The 19600-nt window shown below is 55.1% G+C and overlaps 1 protein-coding gene across 1 annotated transcript in view; it reads right to left on the reverse strand.

Moving 5' to 3' along the window:
- Positions 1-455: 455 nt before the first annotated feature.
- RRBP1 (ribosome binding protein 1) overlaps positions 456-19600 on the reverse strand; it is a 20397-nt gene continuing 1252 nt past the window's right edge. The window contains exons 2-24 of the mRNA XM_009573369.1: positions 16247-16395; positions 15950-16016; positions 15839-15894; positions 14664-14816; positions 14235-14353; positions 13279-13432; positions 11298-11436; positions 10759-10946; positions 10533-10570; positions 9272-9362; positions 8457-8549; positions 7994-8086; positions 7810-7890; positions 7621-7710; positions 7087-7179; positions 5509-5580; positions 5226-5321; positions 4706-4789; positions 3299-3391; positions 2338-2421; positions 1740-1838; positions 1092-1235; positions 456-807 (exon numbers count right to left, since the gene is read on the reverse strand). Of these exons, the coding sequence (XP_009571664.1) occupies positions 769-807; positions 1092-1235; positions 1740-1838; positions 2338-2421; positions 3299-3391; positions 4706-4789; positions 5226-5321; positions 5509-5580; positions 7087-7179; positions 7621-7710; positions 7810-7890; positions 7994-8086; positions 8457-8549; positions 9272-9362; positions 10533-10570; positions 10759-10946; positions 11298-11436; positions 13279-13432; positions 14235-14353; positions 14664-14816; positions 15839-15894; positions 15950-16016; positions 16247-16395 (2315 nt within the window). The 3' untranslated portion in view covers positions 456-768. The remainder of the gene's footprint in view (positions 808-1091; positions 1236-1739; positions 1839-2337; positions 2422-3298; positions 3392-4705; positions 4790-5225; positions 5322-5508; positions 5581-7086; positions 7180-7620; positions 7711-7809; positions 7891-7993; positions 8087-8456; positions 8550-9271; positions 9363-10532; positions 10571-10758; positions 10947-11297; positions 11437-13278; positions 13433-14234; positions 14354-14663; positions 14817-15838; positions 15895-15949; positions 16017-16246; positions 16396-19600) is intronic.

Raw genomic sequence — 19600 nt, forward strand, 5'->3', positions numbered from 1 at the left:
CGGGCCCCGCGCGGGGAGCCCGGCGTGCTGTGCCAGCCGGAAAATGCACGCCCCTGGAAGGGAAAGTTTCTCTCCTTTGCTTATAGTGGAAAAAAGAGGGGATGGCTTTTGCAGCAAGAAGTAGGGAGAATAAGGGATCTGCTCCTGGCCAAAGCAGGGTCCTTCTTCAGTGACCCCAAAGACCTGCCTGGCCAGCAAACTTAAAAAAAACCCCACTAAATCAGAAAAATAAAGCAAGGACAAGCTTTTTTCACTACGTCATCATTTTAATTGCATCGACACCCAGAAATACACAAAAGAATACGTGCCAAGAGCCACCCATCAAAGACAGGCTTCCTTCCATGGTGGGTCTTACTTTCACACTTCTTTCACTCAAAAAAAAAAAAAAAAAAAAAAAAAAAAAAAAAATCAATAATTGCACCGGTTGATGTACAAACACAGTCTTCCCTTTTCACACATTCGTGGGTTCTGCCGCAACAGGAGGGTGAAGCCCCGGCGCCCGCCCCAACACGGCCGGAGCAGCTCCCTGGGGAATGAACGGTTGTACAAAACAGTATGAAGATTTTCTTACAAACGTATGCCTGCAGTGTTTACTGGTTGGGTTTTTTTGGGTTTCTTGTATTTTTTTTTTTAAAGTTTCAAAACTAGGTTTTGGGTCACTAAGGGCTTGTATCTTTTATCTACAGTAAATTCAGCATATATTTTTATTTTTAGGAATGTGTAAGGCATTTTGGTAAGTTGAACGGTAAGGTCTAGGTCACAGACTCGTCAAACTGAAGTCCCTTCCTTCGAACTGTCCTCTTCCCCCTGGAGAAGGAAAAAAGAGGTGGGTTACTCAAGTGGATCTCACTCTTATTCTCATGGTGGCTCAAGTATCAAAGCATTTCACAGATGGGCCAGGTCCTCCCTTCTGGGCAGGGAAAACTGTGTCCGCCATCTCGTGTGGTCCCAGGGCTTCCCAAAAGCCACCCCGGGTAGTTTCTGGCAGCAGGTGCCACCTTGCCTCCCATTTTAAACTGCCGCCTGATGCACGCTTCCCCTCAGCCTCCGACAGTGTCAAGGGGAGGGGTGGCTGTGGCCACCACAAGTACCGTTTCCTGAAGCTGTTCTTTCAACTTCTTCACCGTTTCTCTCTCTTTGGCCAGTTGGTCCTGGGTAACCTTCAGTAGCTCCTGTAGTTTGGTTGCTGCCTGGCCCAGGTCCTTTGTTAATTTTTTTTCCTTTTCAAGTCTTTCCTACACAGGAGTCAAAAGAAGGCATCTGCCTGAGCCTCCCTTTTCCGTCTGGTGACCTTCCCCCCTCCAAAACACCTCTGGTCACCTCAGGTCTGCACTGAGCCACCTCGATGGCCATGAGCGGGAGGAGCACCCAGCTCTCTCTTTGCCGGAGATGCTGAGCGTCACCCCACCACGTACAGCTCGCTCTGGCTCCCCGTCAAACCCAGGAGATGCCATGCGCTGAGACAACCTCACAGGAGCAGAACGTGAAAAGCCCAGCCTGCGAGAGCGTTTGCTCAAAGCATCACCCTTATCTGGATGAAGGGGCTGTGACTTGCACCCTGCTGTCCTTCAGCCAGGTCAGAGCTGGCAGCCAGCCCTGGGGCAGGGAGCTACCTGCAGGGGAACCATCTACCTTGCCCCGCCATCCCCAAGAGTGATAAATCATGCCTGCGGTCCCGGACACGGCTTTTGCCGTCTTGGCTCAACACCAAGCACAAGAGAGCAGGGCAGCCAAATCACCTTGAGATGCTGGGCCTCCTCCGTGTCTGAAGCTGCTGCATTTTCAGCCAGTCTCAGCTTTTCCAGCTCTGCTTGCAAACTGCACGCTGAGCTCTGGGCCTGGAAGGGGGACACATACTCAATTAGTGCATGAGCTAATGGCAGCAGGCACCTCCTGCATCTTGCCCCGTACAGCCCCTGGTCCCCGGTGGGTCTGCCTCTAGTGAAGAGTTAGGTTATACAGCCATGGTCGGACAGTTGGATACTAAACGCAATGCATTGCTTTTGTTGATCCAGCTTCCATCGGGAAGACGGCCTTTCTCGCCAGAAGCAGCATAAAACCCAGCTAAAGCCCTTAACCCTCATGGGAAAGAGCTGGCAAAAAAATGGGGGGACTCAGAGGGCAGCGATTTGAGGGGCCAGCAATGCCACGTGGCTTTAGCACAGCTGCCACAAGAAGTTCTTCAGATGTGTGAGGGAATGTGGTGATGTTTGAGATGCGGACAGGGATAGGGAAAAACCTTCAAATTAATTCTTGAAATTAATTCTTGGGCTTCATGAGCAGCCAAGAACCCATAAAGGCTTCACAAACCCTTGTATCCTCCTCGTTCGCCCCTACCTCCTCCAGCTCCTGCGCCAGCTTTTGCCGCAGCACTTGCTCCTTCTCCACCAGAGCTTCGTTTTGCTCCAGCTGAGTTTTCAACTGTGTTGAGAAAAGGGGAAAACACCCAGAAATAAAATTTTAAAAAAAGACCCAAGAGAGGAGCTAGCAGGGGTATCACCAAGAAAGCTGGGCTAGACAGAAGAAACGAAGCTTTCCCCAGGGCAATAGGTACCGGCATCCCCTCCTCTCCACACAAAAGCCGGAAGGATGCGGAAGGTGAGCCCAGGGCTTGGCTTTGCATTGCCAAATTTTGCCTGCTCCTCAGGCAGCGCCAGCTGGGACTTGGGACGAGATGCACCCCATAGCGGAGGGCGTGCCCGGCAGGTCCCCGCACCCAGGAGAAGGCTCCACGCTTAACGGGATTAAAGGAGAGAGACAGAGCCCGGCTCGTGGCAGCACCGCGACCGGCGAGAGGCGTTAACCCGAAAGAGAGCAGCCGCTGCTAATGCCCTCAGCCCGGCTCCAGCAAGGTTTACGGAGCCTCTGTAATCCTCATCCCCACCGGCTGGGAAGGCATCCCGGTGCAGCTCTGTCGGGGTTTCCCCGCCCTCCGAGGAGATCCAAGCCCTGAACCCAATCGCGGGCATCGTTGGGTGGCGATGTTGACCCGAAGGCTTGCAGCATCCCCTGCCTGCCTTCCCCAAAATCCTGCCAGCCTGATGCTGTGACAGAGGGCTCCCAAGGGGAACAGCCTGGCAAAAGCCAGCTGGAGACATGTTCCCAGTGGGAATGGGACGCATGGTTGAAAGGACGGGGGGCTGGCTTCCCCCCAACACACAGGACAGGAGACGACACAGCTGCGACAGCCCTGAGCAAAGCCACGTGCAGTTCTCCATGCGGTTAGAGACGGTGAGACAGGACAAGGGACATGGTTAAGGGTCAGTGCCTCCACGGGCAGCGGTCTCACCACCCTAACCTCGAGGGGTGCAGGCTCGCTTGGGTCAGCTTGTAACCCCACTACTTCTCCATCCTGTACATGGCTCTTCATCTCACTCAACTGCTGCCTGACCTGGAAGGAGGACCAGCAAGCCTGGCTCAGTTACACATCCCCGCACTGCAGCCGTTACAAGATCCACAAGCACCTATAGACAAAGTTTGCCGGCTTTTTTGCTTGCACACAAGCTGAAATGTTTGGAAAACCACCTCGGTTTCTGCCAGACGCAGGACAGTGGTACCTAACCTGGGCAGCTTGAGGCATGACAGCTCCTAGGGGTGCAGAGCACATGCTTGCGCCTCGTTTGCTCTCCTTTGATCACTCAGGGCCTTGGTTTAAAGCCACTGCTGAGGGTTTGCACTAACATCGTTGAGGTGTTAAATAAAGCCATCGAGGCAGGATGGCAGGTCCCATTTTGCCATCAATCACAGCTGGGATGGCTGGGGAGGCAGTTACTTGGACAACGCCCAGCCCCCCAGTTAAAACCCCCCCACTCCATCTACCAGAGCTCCATCCTGCATCAGTGCAGCAGCACTGGCAGTCAAGCTGCAAGCTAACAGCATGCCTTGGCCAGAAGAAAGGGAAAGTTGCTGGATGAACACAAATGTGTTCCACACCTACAACCGTCTGCCCGTCTAATGAGATTAAGGCTAATGACGAGCCCGTGCCACGTTCCCTCGAGAGCAAGGGCTGCATCAGCTCACTGAGCAAGGTGGACAGTAGCTGCTGCAAGGCCGGGAAGAGTCACGGCACCCAAGGGAAACTGTACTCCCGGCTTGCTCCGCTCTGAGCGGCTCTGCAAGCCAGCGGTACCAGCGAGGATTTTAAAAACAGTCTCCTGAGCCTCTCACAAGCAAAGTATGGATTTAAAAACAAAAGCCCTCATGGTTTTGGCAGGTCTGTTACCTCTCCCGGCCCTATATCGCAGTCCTCTCCCCACCTTAGCTACAGAAACCTAGCCCCATCCTTCAGCTCCCCTACACATAGGCTGCACAGCCTCGGTCCTCCCACCCGGAGGTGGACAGATGGATGCTTAAGGCACCCAAACCCTGCCCCAGGGTGGTGTTGGGGTAACCAGTGTCCAGTGGTGGGACGGCTGGGTTTTTCTGCTACACACCAGCTTGCGCAAGCCTTGCTGCTCTCCCTTCCTTCCCACCCCCATCACGGGAGGAAAGGCAGGCGATTAAAAATCTCCTCCTGGGTCTCAAACATTCCCTCTGAAAGCTGGATCAGTCTGGTGCCTGGCAGGACCGAGTTTCCCTGCGCGCTGGCTGTCCCTTCCTCCCCTCCCTGAGCCTGCAGGGAGGACGCCGGCCCCACAGCTGGCTTTGCAAACCGGCCCCAGAGCAGTGAGGTCCCAGCAGGGCAGCTCCAGGGGTCCCCCCTTACCAGGGCCAGCTCCTTGCTCTGCTTCTGCGTTTCCGTCTTCGCTGCCTCCAGCTGCTCCTGGGACTCTGACAAGAGCTGCCTCAACTGTCGAGGAGGAACAGAAAATAAAAAAAAGTCCATTTATGCACTTGGCTTTGGAGCCCTGTGGCTCAAGGAAGCATTTTTATGATGCAACATCTCCTCAAAGGGGCCATGATGGCATCACTTGCCAACCTGCCTGCTGATGCCTGCTCAGAGAGACGGCCGTGAGACAGCTCTGTCTCACCTGAGCCACAGAAATCCCACAGGCCACCGAGGAGCAGTGGACAGCATCTTCATACAGATCTCCCTGTCCCATCACCTTGCCAATGGATCTCCTGACTTTAGGTGTCTACAACCCAGACCGGAGCAAACACCTCCGTCTGTTTTCTCCTGCTTTGCAAAGCTGCAGATCCCTGGGGCACTCTCCAAATCGCGGATGGGTGGTGAGTCAGGCTTAGAAGAAAGAAGTGTTTAAGAAGGTAACAGCCGCCACACTTACGACTTCAACTTCTTTTGTGTAGTTTTGGCGTTCGGAGCTGGCTGTCTCCAAGTGATTTTCCAGTTGCGATTCCAGAAGAGAGGTGTATTCCTTTAGCTGGATTAAAAGGGAGGAAAGCAGGAGGGGAGTGATTGTTTGAGGTCCAACACATCCCAAACATCCCATGGTCCAACCCTGCCTTCCCCAGGGCAAGTCAGGAGATGGGTCCCGACTCAGCCCAAGCACAGCACGCATCTGTCTGGCACCCGCACGGGGACCTTCTCCCATACCCAAAAAACCTTACCTGATCTGTGCTCTGCAGATCTGCTTTCAACTTCTCCACCACGTCTTCAAGGGATTTCAGCTGGAGTTGCGACTAAGCCAGAAAGGATCAGAGAAGGTCAGTGAACGGCATCTCATGTGGGACACTGAGCGTCTTTTGTTCAACCAAAAACCGGCCAGTGTTTCACTCACACCTCTCCCACTTCATCCTGTACCCAAGTGCGGAAGAGACCTGACACAAAAGCGGAGCTTCACAGCCTGCAGGGCAGGAGCTCCTCTTCCCGTGAAGGATAAGTCCAACAAGCCCAGGCCATAAATCGTGGAGCAAGGTAACAGCTTTTGCCTGCAGGACTTCAGCTGGCTGCAGTCAGCTTTCAACACCCGAAAAACTGGCACCAGACTCGGTGCAAGTTTCCTACTGAAAGCGCCTTTGGTTTGGAAGCAGCAAGGCAGACTTTCCAATGAGGTGTCATGGGCTTTGCTATTAAAAGAAGCCAAACTATCAGAAAAAGCATGGGGTTTGCATTTAAACCTGGACTGATTTTTGAAGAGGACTCCACGGTTGCTGAATTTTTTGGAAAGGAGGAATTCACCTCTTCTCCACAGAGAGGCAGGACTGCTCTGGAACCTGCCCTAGCCACCAGACGTTCATCCCATCACGCACACCCTGCTGCCAGCACACCACCAGCAGCCACGTCATCCCCGTGCAATCCCACACCAGCCCTCCGCAGCGCTGGCGCTGCAGGAACCGGCAACGGGCTGAGAAATCAAAGAGCTCTTGTACAAGAACTCCCCCACCTCTCTGCAGCCCCAGTCAACTTCAAAACCCCACGTGATGGACGGGGAGCAGCCAGACTGCGGAAAGTAGCTTCATCTCAGTTCTGCGTTCAAGAGGGAGGAGGTAACTTAAGTCCACTTTGCAGAAAAGGTACGGCCAGCCAAGTTCTCCTAGACTCCAGCTAAGTCACGAGAGCTCACAAAACACACTCCCCACCAAACTCCTGGGCAACAACAGCTCTCTGGCAGCTGCCGGCTGGCTTTTTAACTAGGAAAAGCTAGACGGACAGCTGGACCCAGAACTATGTGCAGTACGTGGCTTGGACCTCAGCTCCTTTCTGAAGGCTCAACGAATGCCAAGGTCAACCTGAGTTTTGAGACCAAGCCAAGTTCTTCTGAAAATGTGAGTCCAAGAGCCCTGCACGTGCTCTCCTCCCATCAAGCCAGCGCCCACCAGGAGGGCTCAGCCCAATTTCCAAGCATGGGAGCTGGATTACTGAAGCAGTGACGTGGTTTCCCAACTACCATGCCTGAACTGGGGAGCTGCAACCATTCCTCCAGCTCCACTGGCAGGGCCTAGGCACACACGAGGCAGGGAGGTGGGATCCAGAAGGAAGAGAGGTGAGCCCTCCTACGTGAGGGCTTCTTGTCTGCTGGTTTGGTGACAGGGGTGGATTTGGGGAGAAGAGAAAGTCCCTGTGCCTCAGAGTTCAAGGGTGGCAGGAACAGTTAGGGTCACTATCCGATTTACAGCCCACAGCCCCTCTGCTCCTGTAAGTCCAGCTCCACAAGCGACAAACCCAGGTGTGCCCCAAACATGCACCTTTTGGAGTTCCTCTTCAGACACCGTGAGCTTTGCCTTCCACACCTGCTCCTCCTCCTCCACGCTCTTCTGCAGGTCTCGCAGCATCCCTTCCTGTTGGCAAAGCCTCAGCTGAGCCCAAACCTCCTCCAGCCCTCCCAAGCCGAGCAGTGTTAGGGCTGGAAGCCCTGGCGTACCCAACGCCTCTCCAAGAATTTGGGCCAAAGAACAGGTGACAGAATCAGGTGCCCCAGGTGGGGCGAGGGGCTCCTGGTTCCTAAGCTGGCTCAACCACCCTGCTCATCAGAGCCCTTGCTGTGCCACACCCCACCACCACCAGGAAGGTTTCCAACACAAGCAGGCTGAAGAAGAGCTCTAGAAATTCAGGTTTCTCCTATTCCCCTGTCTCACTGGCAAATAGTCTTCCACATGGCAGCCCCCCAACATACTGAGGGATGCCCACCATGAGCCCACGGGCAGCCTGGGCTGCCAGAAGACCTTTCAAGAGGTATTTCTAGTGGAAGACCAACTCAGCGCGAACTCAGTGCAACTTACCGTCTCTGCAAGGATAGCTCTATACTGCTCACATTCTGCTTGTAAAGTGCTTTGTGCTTCCTCTGCCTCTCTTAATTTAAGTGCTGAGTCCTGAAAAGAGAGGGAAGGGATAGAGAGAGAAGTGAAGAAAAGAAACGAGTGACCCTCAGGCACTCCCTCGCCCCTCCACTTTCCAGCCCCCTCACTGACCGGGGTCTCTGTTGTAACCGTCTGCTGCTTTAGCACATCCACGGTCTTCTCCTTAAACTCTTGTAGCCACGTGTCATAATCCTGAGTTTGAAAAAAAGAGGACAAGGAAGAAAAACGATGCTTAGACATCTGTCCTTCCCGCGCGGCAGAGGCTCTGCGGGGGTCTGAGAAAGCCGGTGCCCACCTGCTGCGAGGGCACGGTGACTCCGGGGAGGGCAGAGAGCAGCGTCTGCTTGGTTCGCGTCTGGAGCGCGTCCAGCTGTTGGGCCAGCTCTTCCTGCAAGAGGGACAAACTGGCATGGAACGGAGGTCCTGGGTGCCTGCTGGCCAGGCTGCCGATACTGGTCCTGCTTTTCCATGCCTACAGGGTGGCACGGGGAAACCAGCCAACAGAGAAAACTGCTGCCACTGAGAACCACGAAAATGTCCCTTCCAGTTCACCCATCTTCCCAGTTCCCTGACCATGACCTGTACTGGGGACACACGGCCCTCAGGACAAACTTTGGAGAAGCTGGCAGGAGGGTTGGGCCAGCACTGCTCCTAAGAGGAGGCAGGCAACCCAGAGCAAGCATCTCTGGTGGCTTGGGGAGGCTGAATGTTTCCCTTACAACACCAGCATCACTGCTAGAGAGAAATGCTGGGATTACCTTCGCTTTTGTAGCAGCAAGTAGTTTTTCCTCGCACGCCTTCTCCACCGTGGTCAACGCTTCCATTGCTTTCCAGTTCTTCTCGCGAAGGTCCTGCCGAGACCACACACAGAGGGCAATAAGCCACACATCACGCCGAAGGCCACCAAGCTGCTTGTTGGCACTGCGGAGGATTTCAAAGCCTCCGCTCAGGAAAACAGGTAGCAGCCTGTCGCTTTTGTCAAGGGTCTTCCATCCCACCGCCCACGTGTGCCCCTTTCCCCTCCACTCTTGCAGTGGCCCAATGCACCGCATCGCTCAGGCGATGGCCTTGAGGGAGCAGAGCAGAGCTGGATGGAGGCAGGAGCTCCAGAAGCAGCCCTCAAGACGCCTAGAGCTGCCTGGAGAAGATACAGGCCAAGTGGGAGGCTGCAAGGTTGCCTCCACACACCTTGTAGCAGAGGGATAAGAAGCAGAGGAGCAATGAGGTGTGAGGGACGCCTGCTCAGGGATTGCCTTGACCCTGCCAGGGTAGCATCTCCCTGGCTTATCAGGTCCTAAACCTCCCAAGAGAACAGGGAACAGACACGTCCACCCAGGCAGCCCACCGCCTGCTGCAGCCCATCAGCTTGAGCTGCGCAGCCTGCCGGAGGGATTCCTGCTCTCCAGCAGACAAGGCAATGCCTCCAGTGCTCTGTGGGGCTGGAAGAGCCTCTGGCCGCACCACAGAGCCATTGGTAGCCAGCTACGATGGGTTGTCATTCAAACCCCAGAGATCTGGGGTTTGGAGGAAAAAATTGTGAGCAGCAAAAGCTAAGCTTGGTTCACTCACGTACGTTGTTTTTCGTCTTCTGTTGCTCCACCGCCTCTCGCAGCTCTGTGGCTTCCCTTTCCAAGGACGAGAGCTGGTCCGTCTTCTCCTGGAGCCTGGAAGGGCAGGATGCAGGAGTGAGTCCCAGCATCCACCTCCCTCCCCGGTAGCGAGCTGTTGAGAAGGGGACCACAGCCCTTCCAATCCCGGTCTGCTCCGGGATCCACACACAGAGGGAGGAGGAGGAACTGCGACTGAAAACCACGGCCGTGGCAATGCTGGAGTGCGATCCAGTTTTCTACCGGCTTATCAGCAATAACAAGCAAGTGAGTAGCTGGCTGGCTGTACACCCACGACAAGAGGAAGAAGTAACCTGATCCAAAGGCCAGAAATTCTGGCTTACACAACTGGGACTGCTCCCGACACACTCCCGTCCACGGCTCGTTAAGCTGAGATAGCCCACAGCTCTGCATTTTGAAAGCATCATCCAATTGCCTTGAATAACCATAAATCAGTGCTGCCGACTAGACACCTGAGAGCCCGCAGCTTCTCTCCACATCCTCAGATCCACCATCTGCCCTGAAGGGAGCCTCGGCTTGAGCAGACCAAGGAAGGTTCAGGTCCTTGACAAGAACCACCCAAGTCTCTTGGGTTCCCACGACAACTGAACAGCTGCCCTCCTTTAGAGGACTGCTGGATGCTCGCTAGCAGGGGGGGCATCTGAGAAATCCTCCCCCCGTGCAGAGCCTGAGTCTTCTTGGAGGTGCCCAGCACATGGACAAGGGCCGACAGGCACGAGTCATGACGTGGGAAACTCCACTTAAGTGCCAGGAAACCTTTCTGCACCGGGGGGAAGAGGTTGTCAAACACTGGAATGGGGACCCAGAGAGGTGGTCAATCGCCATCCTTGGAGATACCTTGAAACATCCCCAAAAAGCCTCCTCTGGTTGGCCCAGCTTTGAGCAGGGGCTTGGATCAGAGGCATCCCACCCCCAGCACCACCACCACCAGAACCTCCTAGTCTGCAGGACCAGTCAGCCTTCATGTGCCTGCCAGCAATTACAGTCTCACTTCAGAATGGACTGGCTGTTATTTGGGGCCAGCACTGGAGCCAATTAATGTTTTAAACAGCTGTGTTGGCCAGGATTGACCTTGTCTTCCCAAGCCTGCCTAACGGAGAGGGCTGGAAGCCCTCACCCACAGGGCTCAGCGCCCGGGGAAGCCTGGGACACATGGACAGCAAGCTGGAGGTGCCGTAGCAGTCTCCATGTGCACCTAAGACCCACCTTGACCGCAGCTGCTTCATTTCTGCTTCATTGGCTGCCTGGAAGAGAGAAAGCACTTTCGTTACCTGTCCTAGGCACGTGATGCAGGTCAGTCCTTTCTCCGGCTTCCCAGAGGGGATCTCAGAGCAAAGATGACAGAGGTACTGTGTTAACACAGTGCAAAAACACCTGCTTGAGCGGTGTAACCCCCTCTCCTCCTCCCACCCCAATTAAACGAGCATGTGACCTGCAAGTCTCTGTCTTTTTCTGCCTCCCTCATCTGGCCTGCCTCCAGCAGAGCTTCGATGGATTTGATCCTCTCCAGGAGCTTCTTATTCTCTGAGCTGGCATCCTGCAGTTTCCCCTTCACGTTGTCCAGCTCCAGCAACTTGCTTTTAACCTCCGCTTCAGAGCCTAGCAGCTTGGCCTGCAGTTCTGTCGGAGGAAGGGGTGAGAAACACGGTAAGGTAGGTGCAAGCAAATTTGGAGACTCCCCACCCTGTTCTGCCCAAGCAGGACTCTTGGCCAAAGAAACCTTGGCCGTGGATGCTTTCAGGAGGTACAGAAAGGGTAGGCAGGGATGCAGGACAGCACAGAAGAGAGGTATTGGAGTGGCATCCCAGGATAGGACCACGGACCAGTCCCATGTCTTGCTCACACCAACACCAGGCAGCCTAACTCATCCCTGGTTCTACTTGTCCTGCCCTGACCAGCCCCACCAAGCACCCAGCCCTGAAAGCTCCAAGGCTGCCCCACAGACTCTCTGCGCCGATCCAAGGTCCTCACCAGCAATGCTCTGCTGCTGTCCTTTGGCCTTTTCTGCTTCTGCTAACAAGCTTTTGTAGCTGGTCTGGGTTTTGCGGAGCTCGTCGCTTACTTCGTCCAGCCTCTTCTGCAGCGTCGCCTCCACCTCCCTTTGGGAAGCCTGCACGGCAGGAAGAGAAGGCTTTCCGTGGCGTGCCAGGCACCCCAGCCAATTTGAAGCAAAGCTCCGTGTGTCACATAATGTTATTTTTAAGCTGTGCTTTGGGGGGTTTAAGTCATCCTTCCCCCGCGCTCCCCCTGTGCATGAAGCATCTTGCCTTGCGCTCGTGTTTTAATATTTGCCAGCCCTCAAGTGGGAAGCAGACAACACCCGAACGTCTCGGTTCTGGGCCAAGACCACGGCCATCCTCCCCTCCGGAGAGCTAAGCTCTGAAAAACCTCTTAAAGCCCTGGTCCTAACGCACAGCCCCAGCCCAGCAGGGAAAGGTACTGCCACGGTGCTTAGCAGGACAGAGACACCCAGCCACGTGTTTTCACACGCGGAGGAATTTTCTGCGTGGTTTGGGCCAGGGAAGACTTTTTTTTTCCATTTTAGAAAGCAGCGAGGAAGAGGCCTGGTCAAGGCAGGCGCTTCGAGGGGGAAGGCAGAGGAGGAGGACGAGGAGCGTGCTGCAAACCAGCAGCTCTACGGGTACGAGTTGCGCCCTTGCAGATGGAGAAATGTTGCTTTGCATGGAGGGGACAGCAGAGGTAAACCAGCAGCCCCATCTCTGTCCGAGTGATGCTTCCAGAACCACCAAGAAAGCAGGACTTCTCCGTTTTTTGAGGATTTGACCCCATATCCTCAGCTCAGAGCTCCAGGTGTTACTGTGGAGCACATTCTCCCTAGCACCTTAAACACATCGCTGACTTTAAAGTCTTCCAGCTAGTATGATTTATTTAATCAGTCTTAAGGTGTGCAGCAAGCTGACAGCCCTGAAGTTCTCCTGAAAACATGCCTAGAAGCTGGTGTTCTGAGCCAAGAAGGCAGCTTCTGCCTTCATGCCGGCTGCATGCCCACATCAACTCTCTTGTTCCTCGCCTGAAAAAGCAGAGGGGCCAAAAACAGCCCACCAAAAGGGGACTCAAAAAGTTAAGAGCAACGATATCGAAGGCGCCTTGCTCTAGGAGCACCTCTCCAAAACTGTTTTGGCATGTACAGATAAAGATCTCCACCACCACCGCCCCTTCGTAAAGAGGCCAGAGCAATTTGGAGACCACAGCACGTGCAGGAGGGACACATCACATCCCTCACCCTGTCTGCCACCCCCAGGGTGGAAAAAGTGCAAGTTCCTGGGTCAGGGGTACCCGGGATCAATGCTCCCAGCCCCCAGCTTAGCCGAATCCCAGTGGGAGCGCTGCCACACCCCCAGAAGATGCTCTTCCCTGCGTGGGTGCAGCCTGCCTGCTGGCAACGCGCCGCTGCTCCTCCACCGACAGCGTGCTCAGAGGCTCTACTGGGGAGGTGTCCTTTAAAGACTCCTAAAAGCCCCAAACCCAACCACACCCTGGTGACAACAAAAAAGCCACAAGCTCTACCTCCCGCACCAAGGAGGGAGACCAAGGGGCTTAAAAACAGCTGAGTCGAAACAGAGCACCCACGTCTGCGTGAGCACAGGCTGGCGGGGGCCAGTGGGTTTCCTCTCTCGCCTTAGGGTACCACCCAGCAGCGTGCACCACCTAGGCTTCCCCCCCGACCTTCACACCAGGCTCATGAGTTTCTCAGGTAAGCAAGAAGAACGGCTTCAACCAGGGCATCACCTGGGCTTTGCTGGTGATGCTGCACAAAGAGCACATTGCACATGACAAACTAACAGGGCGGGGGGAGGCAATTAAGAAGTCCGCAGGGCAGCTTGCTTTCCAACCGTGGATGCTTATCTCCCTCCAAGCTCTTCCCATGGCCAAGTCCACAGATCCCATCCCATCTCTGTGAGGGGAGCGGGTTTGCCAGTGCCTGCCTGACCTGCAGCTGCTCGATCTGCTTCTCTGAGGCCACCGCTTTCATCTCCCAGCTCTTCTTCTGCTGCTCCTCTTGCTGCAGCACCTCTGATTTCTCAGACAGCTCTTTCATCAGCTTGTTGCACTCTTGCCGTAGCTTGGCCAGCTCAGCGTTTTGCCTGCACCAACAGAAGCAGGAATATTTTAGCCCGCAGGCCAGTCAAGCATCTCTGGTGTTACCTAAGGGGGAACACATCCTCCTGTGAGCCTGATACAGGACTTGAAACATCTCAATGGTTGCATTTGCCTGTTTCTAGGACACGCCTGGTCCTTCAGGGAGGGGGTGGGAAGAGTTGACAAATCACTTTTGAAAAGCCGCGTTTCAATCACAGGAGACATTCCTTTCTCATGAAGTAGAGGACGCGAGGATCTGTGTTCCCAGACACAAGAGGAAGCACTCTAAGCAGCTGGAGTCCGCTCTGTAATTATTTGACCGCTGTTAATCACCAGCCATTTCAGACTTTCTATAAAAAGGAGTATGAAATTCTTCTACCTAGCTGCTATTTGTTCTGCATGCACTGGGCAGGTCTCAGTTCTCTGCAGCATCACTCCCGTCAAAGAGCCAGCTGCATTTCTTCTGAAGTTTGAGAGTACGAGCTCCCCTAAGGGGGGAAGTGCCACGGCGCCTTCTGGTCCCCTCTCCCCCCTCTCCTGCCTGTTGGCTCTAGCATCAGCACAGGTGACCCCAAAGCAGGGAGGGTTTCCTCTGCCCTTCCACTTGGGAAGAACATCCTTGTTTCCCCTGCCAGCCCCCCACAAAAGCCATTTGGCAAGCTCTTCCTCACTCCCTCCTCTACCTCCAGCTAGTTGGGGTGTCTGTAGAAGCACCTTCAAGAAAGGGGGTGGCCAAGCCCGACGGACAGCCAACCCCAGGGTTTGCCAGAGGGCAGCCCCAGGCTCTGCCCCCCATCCTGGACTTACTTGCTCTCCGTCTGGCTGGTGGCCTGGTTGAGGGCATCCCTCAGGATAGAGTTCTCCTGCTGCAGGCGAGCCAGCTGCGTGTTGGGGCCGTTCTCCAGCTGCTCCTGCAGGGTCCGGATCTAGAGGAGCCCAACAGGAGTTAATGCTGCCGCCGGCCCCTTTGCTCTCCCTGTGAAGCCCACGCGATGAGCAAGAGGGACTGGCAACACAGGGGGATGTCTACTGATGCTGACAGCCCCCAGGGATGCGACATCCCATGAGGATGCTTCCCTCCCTCAAACACCATGGTCCAGGAGCATCGTGGGGTCTCACCCCTCCCCGAGGCTCTGGTCCCCTCAGTCTCAGTCTTCTCCAAAATACCACATGTCTGCCACCAAAAGCCACCCGGCAGCCAGAGGAGGAAGCCGCAGAGCACAGCGTGGGGCTCACCTTGCCCTGGAGCTGCTGCGTTTCGCTGACGTGGTCCTGATAGCTGGCCTGCATGCGTGCCTGCACCGCCGCAATCTCCCGCTCGCGGGTGAGCAGCTGCTCCTTCAGCTTGCCCTCCACGGCTGCCGCCTTGGCCCGCTCGGCCGCCAGTTCCTTCGAGGAAAGAAGTCACCCAGTTAGTCCTCAGCATACAAGTTTCCCCGCTTTAAGGGGATGCGAAACCGGTGGCCTCCTAGCTCAGAAGACTTAAAAGTTCAGCCCTTTCGGAGCTGCCCCCGTGCCCAGCTGCGCCATTTAGCACTTACATTTCCTCCTGCATTTTGTTTTGGGCTCTGTGGCCACTGGATGCCACTGTTGTTCCACATTGGACCAGCTAAGAGAAAGGAGTAAGACAGCCTGGAATTTTATTTTTCCCCGCCTAGGATCAATAACATCACATAAAGTTTGGGGCAAAGCAGGAAAATTTAAAAAAAAAAAAAAACAACACCCAAACCCCCTCCGCCCCCCGCCGAGGCAGGGATGTTCTGTTGGCCATCTGGGCAACACCGTGCCGCTGCCCTGTGCAGTTTGCACGGGCAGGGGTTTAGCACAGCGCCGGAGCGCATGGGATGGCTTTGCCCTCTCCTCTCCCGCCTGCAGGCAGATGGACCCGCCGCTGCCAGGTCCTGCCGGCTGCAAGGCAGGAGGTGCCAAGTCCAGCGTGGCGGAGGTCTGTTCCGACTTCAACATCCAAAAGGAGGTGGAGATGGGGGGCTGAATTGGGGACAGTTCGTGTAAATAGGATCAGACTCCTTAAAAAGGAACGGATCAGCTCCTTCTCAGCTCAGGGAATCCAGGCAGAGATGAGAAGGGATCTATTTTCCTCCCTAAAGTAGCAGAAAGCTGCAATCTCTTACGGGAAGGGCTCTCCCCTGCTACTCCTGGGGCTGCCAACGGGCGCTACCCTGCAGCTCTTGGGCTGGTGCCTCCCTGGGCTGGATCAGGCCGGGGAGAGGAGGTCAGGCAGGGATCTTCTCCCCTTTTTGGGGAGAAAACAGCAAACGGGTGAAGGACCCAGAGAACCCCTGGGCTTCACCTCCAAGGGGGATGAGATGCAGGGCGCAGGAGGCACACCAGCGTGACCACGACAAGCAGAGCCCACGCCGGGGATGCCGGGAGGGCCGCACGGTTCTTACCTTGCTCAGCTCCCGCAGCTTGTTTCTGGCAGCAGCCGCATCCTCCTGCTCGGCGGGGAGCTGCTTCTCCTTCTCTTCTTCTGGCAGCAGCCGCATCCTCCTGCTCGGCGCTGAGCTGCTTCTCCTTCTCTTCCAGCTGGCGTTTCAGGACGGCGACCGGGTCACCCTTCTGCGTGGCCTGCCAGCGGAGCGGCACATCAGTGGGGACCACCACTCCGGACCCATCCCCATCACCCCACACGCGCGATATCCTGCCCTCTGCTCCAGGGGAAAATTCAGCTCCATTCTGCGGGACTGACCCTCGGGGCCAGCCTGCCTGAAAACATGCCACCTTCCCTCCCCTCCGCACCTCCCGAGGCTCGGCAGAGCCCCGGCAGCGGGCGGCCATGCCGGCGCTGGCAGCCCTACCGTGTGCCAAGTGTCCTGGACAATGCCTGCTTTCTCCGTCAGGATCTCGATGAGCTGCTGGGCCTCCCCCTCGCTGAACACCATGCTGCTGACGGTGGACACGAGCGTCTTGTAGGGCAGGTAGAGGGGCCCATCCGAGTCCGCAGGTGCTAGGGAGGAGAGAGGAGGGATTGGGACCGCTCGAGCCAATGGCAGAGCTGAGTAACGTCATCTCAGTTGGCTTCAATCCCACAATTGCCATTTCAAACCAGCATCCACCCAGGTTTCCACAGTCAAGTTTGCTCCCTCCCTAACTGAAAGCAGTATGAGAAGTGCTGGAGATGACATTCACCGCACACACGTGCTTCCTGAGCCAGCTGTCACCTCTGCCTGGCTCTGCTACTGGTTCCACCACCTTGCCGCCATCCTCCATCAAACTGAGTGATTCCCAGCAGGAGCTGGGCATGCTTTGCCAAAGCCAGGGAGCAGAGACGTGTTGGGCATCAGAAGCCGGACCACACCACAATACAACCTTGCTGGGGGACGTCACCCCATGCAGCGGTGCCAGTGATACAGAGCGCAGCAAGGTCATCTCCTGCCTTTCACCAGGCAGGTTTGTTCCAGCTCTTTGCTCAGGGAACGACACGACTCCAATCTTTCCCCTACCCCTCTGCTAACACGCGAAAGCCAAGTAGCATCAGGGACCATGATGCTCTTGTAGGACCACAGTGCACATGGTCACGATGGATACAGGGTGGCAGGCAGTGGTTTAGGAGCTCCTGCACATTGTCTATGGCCCAGTGGGCTTATTTTCCTAAAAAATCCCAGAAGAAAACGCAGTTTGGACTCCAGTAGCTCCAGAGCCTCTAAAGCCGTTAACACCATGGTCTCCTGAACGCAGAGCTCAGACCCCCAAAGCAGCAAGGTCAGAGAAGAAGGAGGAGGAGGTGCTGCAAGCGTCGGAGCAGAGATTCCCCTGCAGCCCCTGGAGAGGAGCCCACGCTGGAGCAGGTTCATCCTGAAGGACTGCAGCCCATGGAAGGCCCCACGCTGGAGCAGGGTAAAGGTGTGAGGAGCAAGGAGCAGCAGAGAGGAGCTGTCATCTGTGCCGATTGGGGAGGGGAGGTAGAGGAGTTGGGAGGGAAGGAGTTAAGCTAAGCCTGGAAAAAGGGCAGGGGGAAAGGTGTTTTAATTTTGTCTCTGTTTCTCAACTATTTTAGTTGGGAATAAATTAAATTAGTTTTCCCCAAGGCGAGTCTGTTTTGCCTGTGATAGTACTTGCTAAGTGATCGCCCTGTCTCTATCCCAACCTATGAGCTTCCCCATCTTATTTTCTCCCCCATTCTGTGGAGGAGGGGGAGGGAGAGAGCGGCTGGGTGGGCATCTGGCAGCCAGCCACAGTCAACCCACCACAGCAACAGAGCAGCAAAGCCCGGGAACGCCTAGCAGCTCCAGAACGCACTGTTTGCTCCTGGCTTCTGGTAAATCCATTTGGAATGGCAGCGCTAAGCCCTGGCAGCAGCAGAGTCTGTCTCACCAGCAGCAGCCACTTCCCAGCAGCGTGCAACCGGGGCCCAAGAGTTTGGCTCACACTTTACTCACGCTGGCAACAGTGCAGATGCAGGACAACACATCACACCCCCTGGCCTGGTCCCGCTGGGCGGAGGGAGCCACCAAGCGAAATTTTGCCCATCTCCTGGTGGCATTGCGCAAGTAAGCCTTGCACAAGGCGGGCACGACGCAAACCCCACCTTGCAGCTGGCAAACGGAGCCGGGGCAGCCTGCCAAGCCTCGGCAAAAGGAAGCCTACGCTGCCGCTGAGCCCATTTGCAGAGTCGGAAACCTCGCGCCTCGCCGAAGGAAGCGGTGAAACAAGAAGCAGCCGTGCGGCAAAGCTGCCACGGGAAAGCACAGCAGGGACAAGGGGTCTGAAGAGCCGCTTCTCTAACCCAAGGGGACACGGGACACACGGACGGCCCTTGCGTGGAGCCCCACACCAGGGAGGCTGCAGCCCAAGTACCCCAGGCTGCGGGGTACCCACGCATGTTTCATGGGAGAGCGTGCCTCCTGCTATCACAGATAACGACCTGGGATCCGAGTACACACTAACCACTTGCAAGCAAGTTTTTGTGTGATGCATGAGGCTAAAAACGAACCACACAAGAGAAAAATACCCCAAGCCGCTCTTGTCAGGTTTGCCATCTGTTTCAGTCCCGAGCACGTATCTCTGAACACTTTGAACACCCATTTTTATCTTGGGATAATTTGTTGCTCCTGCCTTTGAGGAGGAGAGACGACAGCTGCCGAAAGGCTGCCCACAATACCTTGGTCAAACTGCAGCCAGCTTTATGGCGCAAATACTGCCGAGAGCTTTCCTTTGAAAAATCCCACAGGAGCAGCTAAGACATCACTCTTGGCTTTTAAGACATGCAGGATCGGCAGTTCATTCCCAAAGGAGTGGATGTTCAGAGCAGCCAGAAAAACTCCCAACTGCACAAGTGCTAAAAGTTCATCTCCCATCCACATTCCCTCGGCTTTACAGCTTCAATTTAGGGCCATGTTCTTCAGTGTTAGAGAAGTGCATCCCTGCATGCACATGCCAAACCAGCCACCTCCAGTTTCCCTAACACCATCGCTGCGGCTGCTCAAACTGTTTCAAACCTCATCACTGTGTGGAGATGGCCTTTAGTAAAATCCTTTCCTCAGAGGAGCAGATACAAGGGTTTTAACCCAACCTTGGAGACCAGCGGCCGCAAAATGTCCTGCTGAGTAGCAGGCCCTCTTCCAAAACATGGGTGTGGAAACTGCCAGGATACACAGCAGCCTAGGTTTGGATATGCTGGAGAAGGCTAGCAAGTAGGGGTGTCTTTTTGTTTGGTTGTTTTTTTTGTAAATAAAGAAAGAAATGAAAGCTATGTACACCACATCACATCTTTGAGAACACCTGAGAGATTTCTCCCACGTGTCCCTGTGGGAACACTTCTACAGGTCTGAAGGCACTCATATTTAGTGCCTGTAATTATCACTTAACCAAAAATAAACCCCAAACTGTTGACGTTGGTGCAGTGAGAGGCAAGAATCCGGCTATAGAGCTGTTTCTCCCCTCCCTACACCTATTTACACCCTGGAGAGTTCCGGACCACTTTCTTCAATCTCTTCCATCTCCAAGTCAATCAAGTGAGGCATGAATGATGACGGGGCAAGTTTCCCATTTCCTGCGACATATCCAAAGTCACTTCCCTCTAACTATCCTATGATCAATCCCCCGCAGTACAAAATCCCTTCAATCCTCTCTCCTCCAATAGGTGTTTTTCATGTCCGCTGAAGAAGAAGGATACCCTAGCAGTGACCCACCTCCCTGTAGAAGAAGAGCGG

This window comes from Fulmarus glacialis, unplaced genomic scaffold (assembly GCF_000690835.1).
Source record: "Fulmarus glacialis isolate BGI_N327 unplaced genomic scaffold, ASM69083v1 scaffold9702, whole genome shotgun sequence".
Lineage (NCBI taxonomy): Eukaryota > Metazoa > Chordata > Aves > Procellariiformes > Procellariidae > Fulmarus > Fulmarus glacialis.